At 55.5% G+C, this 16,733-nt stretch overlaps 1 protein-coding gene across 1 annotated transcript in view; it reads left to right on the top strand.

Moving 5' to 3' along the window:
• Nucleotides 1-16,733, top strand: part of ANTXR1 (ANTXR cell adhesion molecule 1) — a 183,986-nt gene that overhangs the window by 124,032 nt on the left and 43,221 nt on the right. Inside the window, exons 15-16 of the mRNA XM_029066000.2 lie at nucleotides 13,917-14,012; nucleotides 15,594-15,761. Coding sequence (XP_028921833.1) covers nucleotides 13,917-14,012; nucleotides 15,594-15,761 — 264 coding nt within the window. The remainder of the gene's footprint in view (nucleotides 1-13,916; nucleotides 14,013-15,593; nucleotides 15,762-16,733) is intronic.

Raw genomic sequence — 16,733 nt, 5'->3', positions numbered from 1 at the left:
TTGTTAAGCGCTTGTTAAGAGCACATAGCGCTGGGGTAGATACAGGGTAATCAAGTTGTCCCACTGGAGGCTCACAGTTAATCCCCATTTTACAGATGAGGTAAATGAGGCACAGAGAAGTGAAGCGACTCGCCCGCAGTCACACAGCAGACAAGTGGCAGAGCCGGCATTCGAACCCATGGCCTCTGACTCCCAAGCCCGGCCTCTTTCCACTGAGCCACATTCCCTGCCCACGAGGAGCTGAGAGTGTAGACGGGGAGACAGACATGAATAGAAATAAATAAATGAGAGATACGGACGTAAGCAGTGCGGGGCCGGGAGGGGGGACGAAGAATGGGATCGAGTCAGGACGAAGCAGAAGGGAGAGGGAGAAGAGGGAAGGAGGGTGTAGTCAGGGAAGGCCTCTTGGAGGAGGGGGGCCTTCGGTAAGGCTTTGAAGGTGGAACGAGTAAATATATGTGGAGGGGAGAGAGAGAAGCTGGGAAGGAGGGAGAAAAGGCGAGGGGAACGAAGGCAGAAAAGGCCTGGTAGAATTTTCCAGTTTCACCCCGAATTCGCAACACTCGGGCCCTTCCGTGGAAGAAAAGTGTTGGCAACGGAAACCAAACCGCGGTTTCGTGACATCTGAAACCTTGGGAAACGTGGTGTCCATTAAGAAGCCGCCTAAAAGAGGGGGAGAAAAGCTTCTGTCAGAAAAAGAACCGTTATTCTTCGGCGCTGGTTGGCTGCAGACAGGAAGCGAGCGGAGGGGCTGAGAATTCCGGTTTTCTCAGGAAGAACCTTCGGGTTTTGCAAACCCGAGGGATTTCACCGCCTGACGCTATTCGGCCCGGCTCGGGGAGCTGGCGGCGGTAGGACGAGTCGCTTCGTTTCTCTGGGCCTCAGTTACCTCGTCTGTCAAATGGGGATTGAGAGACTGAGCCGCACGTGGGACCGGGGCTGCGTCCAAGCCGATTAACGGATGCGCTGGCTGCAATAATAATCAGTCCATCGATCTATTTATTGAGCGCTTACCCTGTGCGGAGCACCGCGGCGTGCCCTCGTGAGGAGATCACGGACCTGGGAGTCAGAAGGACCCGGATTCGAATCCCAACTCTGGCACTTGGCTGCCGTGTGACCGTGGGCAAGTCGCTTCTCTGGGCCTCAGTTCCCTCCTCTGTAAAATGGGGATGAAGACTGGGAGCCCCGTGTAATAATAATAATAATAATAATGTTGGTATCTGTTAAGCGCTTACTATGTGCAAAGCACCGTCCTAAGCCCTGGGGGAGATACAGGGTCATCAGGTCGTCCCACGTGAGGCTCACGGTTAATCCCCATTTTACAGAGGAGGGAACTGAGGCCCAGAGAAGTAAAGTGACTCGCCCACAGTCACACAGCTGACGAGTGGCAGGGCTGGGATCCGAACTCATGACCTCCGACTCCCAAGCCCGTGCTCTTTCCACTGAGCCACGCTTAGAACAGTTCCCGGCCCTTAGTAAGCGCTTCGTAAATGCCGCGATTTTTATTATTTTTACGGCTAGGCTCTTGGGAGAGTACAGTAAAACACAGTCATAGGCAATTTCCCCGCCGGTAATGAATTTGCAGTCTAGAGGGGGAGACAGACGTGAAATAGAGATAAATAAATTACGGAGAGGGACGAAAGTGCTGAGAGGCCGAGGAAGGGCGAATAAAAGGCGCAGATCCAATTACAAGGGTGATTTAGGAGGGAGTGGGAGAAGAGGAAATGAGGGCTTAGTCCTCGGGGAAGGCCTCTTGGAGGAGAAGTGATGTTAAAAAGGATTCCCCAGGTGGGGAGAGTGATGGTCTGTGGGATTTGAGGAGGGAGGGCGTTCCAGGCCAGAAGCGGGACGCGGGCGAGAGGCGGGCGGCGAGACGGAGGAGATGGGGGCCCGGCGACAATAGTAATAATAATAACGTTGGTATCTGTTAAGCGCTTACTATGTTCGGAGCCCTGTTCTAAGCGCTGGGGTAGACACAGGGGAATCGGGTCGTCCCTCGTGGGGCTCCCGGTCTTCATCCCCATTTTACAGATGAGGTAGCCGAGGCCCGGAGAAGTGAAGCGACTCGCCCACAGTCACCCAGCTGCCAAGTGGCAGAGCCGGGATCCGAACCCATGACCTCTGACTCCCAAGCCCGGGCTCTTTCCACGGAGCCACGCTGCTTCTCGTACTGTGGCTCGGTGGATAGAGCACGGGTTTGGGAGTCAGAAGGACGTGGGTTCGAATTCCAGTTCCGCCACCCATCTGCTGTGTGACCTGGGGCCAGTCGCTTCGCTTCTCTGGGCCTCGGTTACCTCATCTGTCCGACGGGGATTAAGTGTCTGGGCCGCGTGTGGGACGGGGACTGCGTCCAAGCTGACTGACTTGCACCCACCCCGGTGCTTAGAACAGTGTCCGGTACATTGTAAGCGCTTAAGAAGTAACATAAAAATGACTGTTATTAATAATGATGGCATTTGTTCGAAGCGCTTACTGTGTGTGAAGCACTGTTCTAAGCGCTGGGGGGGGGTCCAAGGTGACCAGGTCGTCCCACGTGGGGCTCACAGTCTTAATCCCCGTTTTACAGATGAGGTCACTGAGGCACAGAGAAGTGAAATGACTCGCGCAAAGTCGCCCAGCCGACAAACGGCGGAGCCGGGTTTGGAACTCATGACCTCTGACTCCCAAGCCCGGGCTCTTGCCGCTGAGCCACGCTTATTATAATTTTGGCGCCTCGGCCGCTGATAGAAATGTGAGGTCATGAGATCGGATACACTGCCCATCCCACGCAGGGCTCACCGTCGCAATCCGACTTATCCCCATTTTACAGAACAGGAAGCCACGGCACAGAGAGGTTAAGTATTCGCCGCTCTTGTACGTGGAAGGTCGCGTCCCCATTTTGCAGATGAGGGAAGTGAGGCCCAGAGAGGTTAAGTGACTTGGCCAAGGTCCCACAGGAGCCAATCGATCGATCGTATTTACCGAGTGCTTACTGTGCGCTGTGTGTAGAACAGCAGAGTTGGTCGACCTGCTCGGTGCCCGCAGTGAGCTTGCGGTCCAGAGGGGAGACGCGTGCGGAGCCGGGATTGGAACCCAGGACCTCTGACTCCTAGGCCATACCGCTCCCTGGCATCCCAGAGCGGCCGAGGCGGGCAGAAATAATAATATTAATAATGATGGTACCCGTTAAGCCCTTACCGGGTGCCAAGCACTGGCCCACGCGCCAGGGTAGAAACAAGATAATCAGGTCGTCCCACGTGAGGCTCACAGTCTTCATCCCCATTTTACAGATGAGGGAACTGAGGCACGGGGAAGTTAAGCGTCTTGCCCGGGGTCACCCGGCGGACAGGCGGCGGAGCCGGGATCAGAACCCGCGTCCTCCGACTCCCAGGCCCGGGCCCTTGCCACTGAGTCAACGTCGCGTACTCTCCCAAACGCTTAGTACAGTGCCCCGCGTTCATTCCTTCAATCGTATTGAGTGAGCGCTTACTGTGGGCAGGGGACTGTACTAAGCGCTTAATGGGCGCCCCAGAAATGAATGAATTATGGTATTTATTAAGCGCTTGACTACGTGCCAGGCACTGCACTAAGCGCTGGGGTGGATGCAAGCAGATCGGGATGGACAACGTCCCTGTCCCACATGGGGCTCCCGGTCTCAATCCCCATTTCCCAGATGAGGGAACCGAGGCCCGGAGAAGTGAAGTGACTTTCCCAGGGCCCCACGGCAGACGAGTGGCGGAGCCGGGATTAGAACCCACGACCCTCTGACTCCCAGGCCCAGTTTCTATCCATCAGGCCGTGCTGCTTCCCTTGAAATATGATCGTTTAGCGATGGGTCGAAAGAAGGGTCCCCCAGACCTGCGAGCCCTTAGGCGGGGAGGGATCGTCTCCCTCTGTGGCCGGGTCGGACTTTCCGAGCGTCCGGTCCAGCGCTCCGCGCACGGCGAGCGCTCGGGGAGTAGCGGTGAATGAAGGGGGGAAGAAGACGGCGGAGCCCTGATCCCGGGGGGGAGGTGACTTGGGCGTCGGAGGCCGACGGGGTGGAGGGCGGAGGGAGTTCCAGGCGAAGGCCGGGATTGAGTAATAGGTCGAGGGCGACGACCAGTTGAGAAAAGTTTGCTTTGGAGAGTGCGGCCGGGGCGGGGTGGACAGATTTGCGTCCAGGGCAGAGAAATTTTTGTTTAGGCAGAGAGACGAGGAGCCGTTGGGGCTCGGAGAGGGGAATGAGGTATCCCAAATGGCATTCGAAGATAATAAGAACGTTGCTATCGGTTGAGCGCTTCCTCTGTGCAGGGCACCGTTCTAATAAGGACGTTGCTATCGGTTAAGCGCTTCCTCTGTGCAGGGCACCGCTCTAATAAGAACGTTGCTATCGGTTAAGCGCTTCCTCTGTGCAGGGCACCGTTCTAATAATGACGTTGCTATCGGTTAAGCGCTTCCTCTGTGCAGGGCACCGTTCTAATAATGACGTTGCTATCGGTTAAGCGCTTCCTCTGTGCAGGGCACCGTTCTAATAAGAACGTTGCTATCGGTTAAGCGCTTCCTCTGTGCAGGGCACCGTTCTAATAATGACGTTGCTATCGGTTAAGCGCTTCCTCTGTGCAGGGCACCGCTCTAATAATGACGTTGCTATTGGTTAAGCGCTTCCTCTGTGCAGGGCACCGTTCTAATAATAACGTTGGTATCGGTTAAGCGCTTCCTCTGTGCAGGGCACCGTTCTAATAAGGACGTTGCTATCGGTTAAGCGCTTCCTCTGTGCAGGGCACCGCTCTAATAATGACGTTGCTATCGGTTAAGCGCTTACTATGTACATAGTAAGATCACATCGTCATCATCATCATCGTTCATTCATTCATTCAATAGTATTTATCGAGCGCTTACTAGGTGCAGAGCACTGTACTAAACGCTTGGAATGGACAAATCGGTAACAGATAGAGGCGGTCCCTACTCTTTGACGGGCTTTCGGTCCAATCGGGGAGACGGACAGACGAGAACAGTGGCATAATAGTGTTGGTATTTGTCAAGCGCTTACTATGTGCAGGGCACCGTTCTAAGCGCTGGGGTTGATGCGGTGTACTTGTTAAGCGCTGACTGTGTGCAGAGCACTGTTCTAAACCCCTTGGAAAATACAATTTGGCAACAAAGAAATGATAATAATAAATAATGTTGGTATTTAAGCGCTTACTCTGTGCAGAGCACCGTTCTAAGCGCTGAGGGAGATACAGGGTCATCAGGTTGTCCCACAGGAGGCTCACAGTCTTCCATCCCCATTTTCCAGATAAGGGAACTGAGGCCCAGAGAAATGAAGTGACTTGCCCACAGTCACACAGCTGACAATAGTAATAATAATGATGTCGGTATCTGTTAAGCGCTTACTAGGTGCAGAGCACCGTTCTAAGCGCTGGGGAAGATAGAGGATAATCAGGTTGTCCCACGTGAGGCTCCCGGTCTTCATCCCCCTTTTACAGACCAGGTCACTGAGGCCCAGAGAAGGGAAGTGACTTGCCCACAGTCACACAGCTGACAAGTGGCGGAGCCGGGATTTAATAATCATGGTATTCATTAAGCGCTTACTATAATCATAGCGTTGGTATTTGTTAAGCGCTTACTATGTGCCGAGCACTGTTCTCGGCGCTGGGGGAGATACAAGGTCATCGGGTTGCCCCACGTGGGGGCTCACGGTCTTCATCCGTATTTTCCAGATGAGGTCACCGAGGCCCAGAGGAGTGAAGCGGCTCGCCCACGGTCAACGGCGGACGGGTGGGGGAGGCGGGATTCGAACCCTGGTCCTCTGACCCCCAAGGCCGGGCTCTTGCCACTGAGGCACGTTGCCTCTCTTGCCCGACGCGCCCGCGGTGCCACGGCCGACGCGGGGCAGAGCCGGGGTAAGCCGAGCGGCGGAAGAGGGAAGAGGCTTGGAGGCAGGGAGACTCAGAAGGAGACCGTGTCGCGAATCCACCGTGGCCCGGTGGATGGAACCAGGCCTGGGAGTCAGAAGGTCGTGGGTTCTAATCCCGACTCTGCCGCTTGTCTGCTGTGCGACCCGGGGCAGATCACTTCACTGCAGCGTGGCTCGGGGGCAAGAGCCCGGGCTCGAGAGTCGGGGGTCATGGGTTCTAATCCCGGCTCCGCCGCTCGCCAGCCGTGTGACTGTGGGCGAGTCACTTCTTCGCTTCTCTGTGCCTCAGTGACCTCATCTGGAAAACGGGGATTAAAAACTGTGAGCCCCACGTGGGGCAATCTGATCAGCTTGTATCTCCCCAGCGCTTAGAACAGTGCTCTGCACGTAGTAAGCGCTCAACAAGTACCACCATTATTATTATTCTTCTTCTTCTTCTCGGTGCCTCTTACCTCCTCCACAGAATGGGGATGAAGTCTGTGAGCCTCATGTGGGACGACCTCATGACCTCGTATCTCCCCCAGCGCTTACGACGGTGCTCGGCACATGGTAAGCGCTTCACAGAAACCATCAGCACTTCTCTGTGCCTCGGTTACCTCATCTGGAAAACGGGGATTGAGACCGTTAGCTCCACGCGGGTCCAACCCCACTTCCTTGCTTTTTAAGCGCTTAGTACAGTGCCCTGCACGCGGTAAGCGCTCAGTAAATACGACTGAACGAATGAGATGACCCACGTTTGACCGCGGGCCTGAATGAAGGGGATCTTTTTCCCCCTTTCTTCACCCTCCCTCTCAACCCCACAGCACTTCGCTCCGTAATTCATTTATTTCCCTTAACGTCCATCTCCCCGCCTAGACCGTAAGCTCCTTGTGGGAACGTGGCTCTGTCCCACGGAACTCTCCCCAGCACTTAGCACAGTGGTCTGCCCACAGTAAACGCTCAGTAAGTAGGACCGATGGACTGCGTGACCGAGGAGAGCGACCTTAGGCCGGGAGAGAGGCCCGGAGGTATCCGAGAAACCCTAAAGCGCTAAAAATGAGCCGCTTACCGCAGGCTGGCTCTTTAGTGGCCGCCTCGGCTGCTGAAGTCATCCAAGAAGGCTAAGCGTTCGGAGTTCATTCATTCAACAGTACTTATTGAGCGCTTACTACGTGCAGAGCACTGGACTGAGCGCTCGGAATGGACAAGTCGGCAACGGATACGGTCCCTGCCCTTCGACGGCCTTACAAGTCAAGGCGGCCTAGCCTCTTGGATCCAAATACCGACTCCCGGTTTACGTTTCATTCATTCGTTCGTTCCTTCAGTAGTATTTATTGGGCGCTTACTATGCGCGGAGCACTGTACTAAGCGCTCGGAATGGACAAATGGGTAACGGCTGGAGACGGTCCCTGCCCTCTGGCGGGCTCACGGTCTCATCGGGGGAGACGGGCGGACGAGAACGATAGCAGTAAACTTTCCCTGGGGAAAGAGAAGAGAGCTGGGGAGAGAGTCGGTCATCAGTCACTAAAGCCCAGCACCGGGAGTCAGAAGGGTCTGGGTTCTAATCCCGGCTCCGCCGCTTGTCTGCTGGGTGACCTTGGGCAAGTCGCTTCATTTCTCTGGGCCTCTGTTTCCTCAACTGGAAAACGGGGATGGAGACGGTGGGATGCGTCCAACCCGGTTCGCCTGTCTCCACCCCAGCGCCCAGTACGGTGCCTGGCACAGACCGTAAGCCCGTCCAACGGCAGGGACCGTCTCTATCTGTTGCCGGCCTGTTCATCCCAAGCGCTTAGTACAGTGCTCTGCACATAGCAAGCGCTCAATAAATACCATTGAATGAATGAACATAGTGAGCACTGAACAAATACCAGATTATTATTATTAATGTTGCTGTCCCATAAAAAGGACACAGCGGGCTTCCTTCCGTGGCCCAACGGCAAGTTAGACTCTGAAATGACTCAAGGGCGTGGGCAGGGAGGGGCTGAGAGGAGAGGTGATGGGGTGTCGTGTGATCAATCGATCAATAGTATTACTAATAGTAATTATTATTATGATACGTGATAAGCACTGCTCTGAGCCCTGAGGTATTCCCGTTGGACACGGCCCCTGTCCCACGTGGAGTTCACCCTCTTAATCCCCGTTTTCCAGACGAGGTCACTGAGGCCCCGAGGACCAAAGTGACTTGCCCAAGGTCACACAGCTGACACGTGGCAGGGCCAGGATCAGAACCCACGCACGTCCTTCTGACTTCCCAGCCCGGGCTCTAGTCACTAAGCTTCTTTGCTTCTCTACTTACTGAGCTCTTACTGTACGCAGAGCACCCCGGCGGAGTGGAGCGAGCCCGGGCCTGGGAGTCAGAGAGTCACGGGTTCGAATCCCAGCCCTGCCCCTTGTCAGCTGGGTGACTGTGGGCAAGTCACTTCACTAATCTGGGCCTCAGTTTCCTCATCTGTCAAATGGGGATGAAGACTGTGAACCTCACGTGGGACAAGCCGATAACCCTGTATCCCCCCCAGCGCTTAGAACAGTGCTCGGCACACAGCGAGCGCTTAACGGATGCCAACGTTAATCCCGGCTCCGCCACCTTGGGCCGTGTGACCCCGGGCAAGTCACTTCACTTCTCCGGGCCTCAGTTCCCTCATCTGTAAACCGGGGATGGAGACCGTGAGCCCCACGTGGGTCAGGGACTGCGTCCAAACCCCTTTGCTCGGATCCGCCCCTGCGCTTAGTACAGCTCCCGGTGCATAGTAAGCGCTCACAGATACCATAACTATCATCATTACTACGATTACTAAGCTCTCGGGCGAATCAAAATAACAGAGCCGGCAGACACGTTCCCCGCCCCTCAGGAGCTTACGTGATCAGAGAAGCAGCGTGGTTCGGTGGAAAGAGAGCGGGACTGGGAGTCAGAGATCACGGGTTCGAATCCCGGCTCCGCCACTCGCCAGCCGTGTGACCGTGGGCGAGTCACTTCACTTCTCTGGGCCTCCGTTCCCTCCTCTGGAAAATGGGGATGAACCGCGAGCCTCCCGTGGGACGACCCGATGACCCCGTCTCTCCCCCAGCGCTTAGAACGGTGCTCGGCACAGAGTGAGCGCTTAACAGATACCAACTTTATTGTCACGATTCGGACACGGGCACGTCCCCGAAGACTTTCATTCCCTTCGTTGGGCCGAATCGCCTATTTTTCAACGGTTTTGTTTTTATTCCTCCCAATTAATGATCTCATCTTCTCATCGAGGTCAAAGGCCAAGTCAGAGGCGGGTCGTTGGGCTTTTCTCTTTCCCCCTCCCGCCCCGGCTCCTAACCAGAATTGCAGAAGTCTTTCGGTCTGTGGAGCGTATAAACAGACCCCCCTCCTGACTGCAGCGAGCTGGTGACTCTCTTGTTTGTCAGAGCGGCTCTCGTGTTTTGCCGTTGCGGTCGTTCCGCCGGGTGGAAGGCCCGGGCCGAGGAGACGGAGGTGAAGCTCTCTCCGTTTTGCAAAACTTGGGACGATTTCTTAAGTTCTGGAATTTCCTGTTGTGAAGATCTCGGCCTGAGGCTAAGGAGACTCGGGGCGGGGGGGGGGGGGGCGGGAAGAGAGGAGGAGAGAGGGCCGAGAGGGGGAAGAGCCGAGGGAAGGGATGCCGAAGGAAAATATTTGGATGGCTTCCTCCCGATTCGGAGAACTTATGGAAAACTTCGGGCGGAGATATCAAGTTCTTCTGTTTCAGCAAAGACAAACGGAGTCAGCCGCTCTCAACCGAAGAGAGATCGACGGAGATCCCCGTCAGGACCGTTCCCTCTTTTGGAGGACTCCGCAGAGAAAACAAGGAAAACAGAAAGTTTCTCTCCCGGGAGAGATGGAAGGAGGGGGGGAAAGGAAAAAGATTCACGTCATTTGAAGGGATTCTCCCCACCCCCCGGGTGAGAGGGACCTGCGTTGGCGTCGACGCCGTTGCCGCTCTCTGTCGAACCCCCCGATGGGCCACGTCTTTCTTACGGCTGCCGTGTTGGATCTGCCCGAACGGCTGTGCAAATACAGTCCGGGGCCAAGATTGATTTCTTCTAGGCACAATAATAATGATAACGATGCTATTTGGTAAGCGCTTACTAGGTGCCAGGCACTAGACTGGATCCCGGGGTGGATACGAGTAAATCGAGTCGGAATAAATCGAGTTGGACCCAGTCCCTGTCCCCCGTGGGGCTCACGGTCCCAATCCCCGTTTAGCGTGGCTCAGTGGAAAGAGCCCGGGCTTGGGAGTCGGAGGTCTTGGGTTCAAATCCCGGCTCTGCCACCCGGCAGCTGGGTGACTGTGGGCGAGTCACTTTACTTCTCTGGGCCTCGGTGACCTCATCTGGAAAGTGGGGGTTAAGACCGGGAGCCTCACGTGGGACAACCCGATTCCCGTGTGTCTACCCCAGCGCTTAGAACAGAGCTCTGCACATAGTAAGCGCTTAACAGATACCAACGCTATTATTATTATTATTATGGGTTCGCTCCCGGCTCAGCCACTCGTCAGCCGGGTGACCGTGGGCGAGTCACTTCACTTCTCTGGGCCTCAGTGACCTCATCTGGAAAATGAGGATGAAGACCGTGAGCCTTCCCGTGGGACGACCCGATGACCCCGTATCTCCCCCAGCGCTTAGGACGGTGCTCTGCACAGAGTGAGCGCTTAACAAATACCGCCACTTGTCTGCTGTGTGACCTTGGGCGAGTCACTTCACTTCTCTGGGCCTCAGTGACCTCATCTGTAAAAATGGGGATTATAAAATGTGAGCCCCACGTGGGACAACCCGATGACCCTGTATCTACCTCAGCGCTTAGAACGGTGCTCTGCACATAGTAAGCGCTTAACAGATACCAAAATTATTATTATTATTATTATTTTCCCCACGAGGCAACTGAGGCCCAGAGAAGTGAAGTGACTCGCTCTAGATGGCACGGCAGACAAACGGCGGAGCGGGGATTCGAACCCATGACCCTCTGACTCCCAAGGTCGTACGCTAACCACGACGCCACGCTGCTTCTCTTACGTACGCTTGGCGTAGGATCGGTCTGGGCCCAACCCCCGCGGCCCCTCCGTTTTTTAAAAATGGTTCCACCTGATTAGCTTCTACGTAGCCCAGCCTTTAGAACAGTGCTCGACCCGTAGTAAGAACTTCGGCGTGGCTCAGTGGAAAGAGCCCCGGCTTGGGAGTCAGAGGTCGTGGGTTCGAATCCCGGCTCGGCCGCTTGGCAGCTGGGTGACTGTGGGCGAGTCACTTCACTTCTCTGGGCCTCAGTCCCCTCATCTGGAAAATGGGGATGAAGACCGGGAGCCTCACGTGGGACGACCCGATGACCCTGTATCCACCCCAGCGCTTAGAACAGTGCTCTGCACGTAGTAAGCGCTTAACAAATACCAACTTAACAAATATTCTTATCATTATCATTACCCAAAGACTTCATCGGCTTTTCCCATTTCCTCCTCACCATTGCCCTGACATCTCGTCCGGCTGTTCACTTGATCTTACTCTCGCAGGAGCTCAGTACGGTTCTCTGCATACTGAACACTCATACCGAAGACTCGTCCGCTCATCTGTCTAGATTTTTATTGCCCTATTTATTTTGTTAATCCCCTTGATTCTATTTATTGCTACTGTTTTTGTCTGTCTCCCCCGATTAGACTGTGAGCCCGTCAATGGGCAGGGACGGTCTCTATCCGTTGCCGAAGTGTCCATTCCAGGCGCTTAGTACAGTGCTCTGCACATAAGAAGCGCTCAGTAAATATTATCGAATGAATGAATGAATGAATGAAAGGACTCTCAGCTCCTCGAGGGCAGGAGGGATCATTCCTAATCGGCCTGCTGTCTCTCCCAAGCGTTCAGTACAGCGCCGTCCACACAGTCAGCTCCTCATGAGCAGGGATCATATCTCTTTACCGTACTCTCCCAGACGCTTAGTACAGTCTAGGTTGAAGCGGCGTGGCCTAGTGGAAATAGCCCGGGCTCCGGAGTCAGAGGTCATGAGTTCGACGCCCGGCTCTGCCACTCGTCAGCTGTGTGACCGTGGGCGAGTCGCTTCACTTCTCTGGGCCTCAGTTCCCTCATCTGTAAAATGGCGATTAACTGTGAGCCTCCCCCGGGACGACCCGATGCCCCCGTATCTCCCCCCAGCGCTTAGAACGGTGCTCGGCACATAGTAAGCGCTTAACAGATACCAACATTATTATTATTATTATTATTGTTACAGTGCCCTCCACACGTGGACTGTGTTTTCCCCGAGACCAGAGATTCATTCATTCAATAGTATTTATTGAGCGCTTACTATGTGCAGAGCACTGTACTAAGCGCTTGGAATGGACAAGTCGGCAACAGAGATGGTGTCTACTAACTCTACTGAACTCTCCACAACAGAGGGAATAAGAGAGGATTTACGGAGCACCCAACTCAGCTCTCGGGGGAAAATAAAACAGTGGAGAATGACTTGCCCTGTCCGCGGAAAGCTTCCCATCTAAGCGACAACGATATTAGGATTATCAATAAATCAATCGCCTATTGCCAGCGGCCGAATAGACGGATGTAAAGCTCACGGGGAAAGTTCCAGAAGTGGCTGACGGGATTATAACAGTGAGGGAATTGGGGATGAATAATAATCATAATAATGTTGGTATTCGTTAAGCGCTTACTCCGTGCAGAGCACCGTTCTAAGCGCTGGGGGAGATACGGGGTCATCGGGTGGTCCCGCGGGAGGCTCACCTTCTTCATCCCCATTTTCCAGATGAGGGGACTGAGGCCCAGAGAAGTGAAGCGACTCGCCCACAGTCCCGCAGCTGACAAGTGGCAGAGCCGGGATTCGAGCCCGCGTCCTCCGACTCCCAAGCCCGGGCTCTTTCCACTGAGCCGCGCTGCCTCTCGAATCGGGGAAGGCTTTGCGGAGGAAGAGGTGGGAAGCGGCGTGGCTTAGTGGAAAGAGCCGGGGCTTGGGAGTCGGAGGACGCGGGTTCTAATCAGCGCTTAAGCACTGCGCTAAGAGCTTAGTACTGTTCAGCAGCCCTACGGTACTTCATTCATTCATTCATTCATTCATTCATTCAATCGTATTTCTTGAGCGCTCACCGAGGACGGGGATTGTCACTCTTTAGTGCTGTATTGTGCTTCCCAAGCGCTTAGTACTGAACACGGTAAGCGTTCAATGAGTACGACAATAACCGAATGGATGAACTGTACTGTGCTCTCCCAAGCACTCAGTACAGTGCCCTGCTCACATTAGACGCGCTCGGTAAATACAATTGAACGAAGGAGTGAGTGAAAGAAGTACAGTGGGGCTGGTCGACTGTACTGAGCTCTTAGTAATAATAATAACGTTGGTATCTGTTAAGCGCTTACTATGTGCCGACCACTGTTCTAAGCGCTGGGGTAGACACGGGGGAATCGGGTCGTCCCACGTGGGGCTCACGGTCTTCATCCCCATTTGACAGATGAGGGAACTGAGGCCCAGAGAAGCGACTTGCCCACGGTCACACAGCCGACAAGTGGCGGAGCCGGCATTCGAACTCATGACCTCTGACTCCAAAGCCCAGGCTCTTTCCACTGAGCCACGCTGCTTCTCTAGTAGAGTGCTGAGCAGTTAGTACAGTGCTTTGCACTCAGTAAGCGCTCAATAAATACAACTGAATGAAACGAACGAACGACCGAAACGACTAACCCTCTTGTCCTCTCCCAAGGGCTTAGTTGTTATATTCTCCGTTATACTCTCTCGAGCGTCCGGTACGGTGCTCTGCCCGCTGTCGACCGTAAGCTCCTCGAGGGCGGGGATCGTGACTGCTAGCCCTCTTGTTCTCTCCCAAGCGCTCAGTACAGTGCCCTGCGCACAGTGAGCGCTCAATAAATACCACCGATATTCCTTGATCGGATCCGGTTGCGGTTGGGACTCGTTTGCCCTCCTGAATTCGCCTGTGAGCTCGCCTGTGGGCGGGGAGCCCGTCCGTTTATTGTTCTGTTCTCAAGCGCTTAGCACAGTGCTTTGCACACAGTAAGCGCTCAACAGGTACGATCGAATGAATGAACGACTCCCCCCGTCACCTTCCGGCAGGAGGAAGACGATGACGGTTTGCCGAAGAAGAAATGGCCCACGGTCGACGCCTCTTATTACGGCGGGCGAGGAGTCGGGGGCATTAAGAGAATGGAGGTGAGTCCACCCCCGCCGGCTATGTACTGGACTCCTGCCGCGGGTCCGGGGGGCGGGGAAAGCCTGGCTCCGGGAGTCAGGACGCCTGGGTTCCGGTCCCGGCTCTGACCGCCGTGGGCGAAGACCCCCCGGTCAGGGGGTCAGGACCCCCGGCTCCTAGCCTGGCTCTAGATCCCCTGCTTGGGATTCAGAAGGTCACGGGTTCTAATCCCCGCTCCTGATCCCCGGGTGACCTCGGATGAGACCTCGCGGTCTCCATCCCCATTTTCCAGATGAGGGAACCGAGGCCCAGAGAAGTGAAGTGACTCACCCAAGGTCACCCAGCAGACAAGGGGCAGAGTCGGGATGAGAACGCCGGAGTCCCAGGCCTGGGCTCCAGCCACGATAATAAGCAGCGTGGCTCAGTGGAAAGAGCCCGGGCTTTGGAGTCGGAGGTCATGGGTTCGAATCCCGGCCCTGCCACTCGTCAGCCGGGTGACCGCGGGGCGAGCCGCTTCACTTCTCTGGGCCTCAGTGACCTCATCTGGAAAATGGGGATTCACCGTGAGCCTCGCGTGGGACGACCCGATGACCCCGTGTCTCCCCCAGCGCTTAGAACGGTGCTCGGCACAGAGCGAGCGCTTAACAGATACCGACATCATTATTAATGATGGTATTCTGTTAAGCGCTCACTATGTGCCGAGCATTGACCTAAGCGCTGGGGGAGATACGGGGTCATCGGGTCGTCCCACGTGGGGCTCCCGGTCTCCATCCCCATTTGACAGATGAGGTCACTGAGGCCCAGAGCAGATTATTAATAATAATGATATAATAATGTTGCTATTTAAGTGCTCACTATGTGCAGAGCACCGTTCTAAGCGCTGGGGGAGATACAAGGCCATCGGGGCGTCCCACGTGGGGCTCCCAGTCTTCATCCCCATTTTACAGAGGAGGGAAATGAAGAACAGAGAAGTGAAGCGACCTGTCCAAGGTCACACAGCCGATTAGTGGCGGAGGCAGGATTAGAACCCACGACCTCTGACTCCCAAACCCGGGCTCTTTCCCCTGAGCCTAGCCGTTTCTTGGATCGGAAGTGTGAGCCCTTCGGGGGACAACCCGATCATCCTACATCCACCCCAGTGCTTAGCCCGTCGTAAGCGCTCCACGAACACCATCGTCATGACGAGAAGCGGCGCGGCTCAGTGGCGAGAGCCCGGGCTTGGGGGTCGGAGGTCGTGGGTTCGAATCCCGGCTCCGCCACTGGGTGACGGTGGGCGAGTGGCTTCCCTTCCCTGGGCCTCAGTGACCTCACCTGGAAAACGGGGATGAAGCCCGGGGCACTGAGGGACAACCTGATGACCTTGTATCTCCCCCAGCACAATAGTAGGCGCTTAACAGTACCATAATCAGGCGTTGTTATCGTAAAGCGACCGGCCCAAGGTCACCCGGGCGGGATGGGAGCCCGCGTCCTCCGACCCCCAGGCCCGGGCTCTTGCCACTGAGCCGCCCGGCTTCTCTGCCTCTCGGGTGGCCCGGTGTCCTTCCCGCCGGGGCCCGGCGACCCAGCGGCGCCCGGTGGGTGGTTTTTGATTTTGGCCGCAGGTCCGCTGGGGAGAGAAAGGCTCCACGGAGGAAGGGGCCAAGCTGGAGAAGGCCAAGAACGCGCGGGTGAAGATGCCGGAGCACGAGCTGGAGTTCCCCGAACCCCGCGCCTTCCACAACGCCATGCGCCAGCCTTCCTCGCCGCGCAAGTGGTACACGCCCATCAAGGTACCCCTGCCCTCCCCCCCAACTCCGGGAGATGATATGTACCGTGTGACCGTGGGCAAGTCGCTTCACTTCTCTGGGCCTCAGTCCCCTCCTCTGTCAAATGGGGATGAAGACCGGGAGCCTCCCGTGGGACGACCCGATGACCCCGTATCTCCCCCAGCGCCTGGAACGGTGCTCGGCACATAGTAGGCGCTCAACAGATACCGACGTTATTATTATTATTATTATTACTGAGCGCTTAGAGGAGCAGCGCGACTCAGTGGAAAGGAGCCGGGCTTAGGAGTCAGAGGTCACGGGTTCTAATCCCGGCTCCGCCACCGGTCGGCCGGGTGACTTTGGGCAAGTCATTTAGAGAAGCAGCGTGGCTCAGTGGCGAGAGCCCGGGCTTGGGAGTCGGAGGTCATGGGTTCGAACCCCGGCTCCGCCGCGTGTCAGCTGGGTGACCGGGGGCGAGTCGCTTCACTTCTCTGGGCCTCAGTGACCTCATCTGGAAAATGGGGACGAAGACCGGGAGCCTCACGTGGGACGACCCGATGACCCTGTATCTCCCCCGGCGCTTAGAACGGGGCTCTGCGCATAGTGAGCGCTTAACAAATACCGACATTATTATTATTACTATTATTATTTAACTTCTTAGGACCTCACTTATCTCAACTGTAAAATGGGAATGAAGACCGTGAGCCCCACGTGGGACAACCCGATTCCCCTGTATCTACCCCAGCGCTTAGAACAGTGCTCGGCGCTTAGTAGGCGCTTAACAAATACCAACATTCTTCTGACTATGTGCAGAGCACTGTACTCGGCGCTTGGGAGAGGGTAATAGAACGGAGATGGTTGGTGTGTTCCTCGCTCGCCATCCATATCCTGGGAAATGCAGAATTGTGGTATTTCGTTCCTTCGGTCGTATTTATTGAGCGCTTACTGTGGGCAGAGCACTGTACTAAGCGCTTGGAAAGTCCGACTGGGCAACAG

This window comes from Ornithorhynchus anatinus, chromosome 5 (assembly GCF_004115215.2).
Source record: "Ornithorhynchus anatinus isolate Pmale09 chromosome 5, mOrnAna1.pri.v4, whole genome shotgun sequence".
Lineage (NCBI taxonomy): Eukaryota > Metazoa > Chordata > Mammalia > Monotremata > Ornithorhynchidae > Ornithorhynchus > Ornithorhynchus anatinus.
This window is presented reverse-complemented; position numbering and strand designations above follow the sequence as displayed.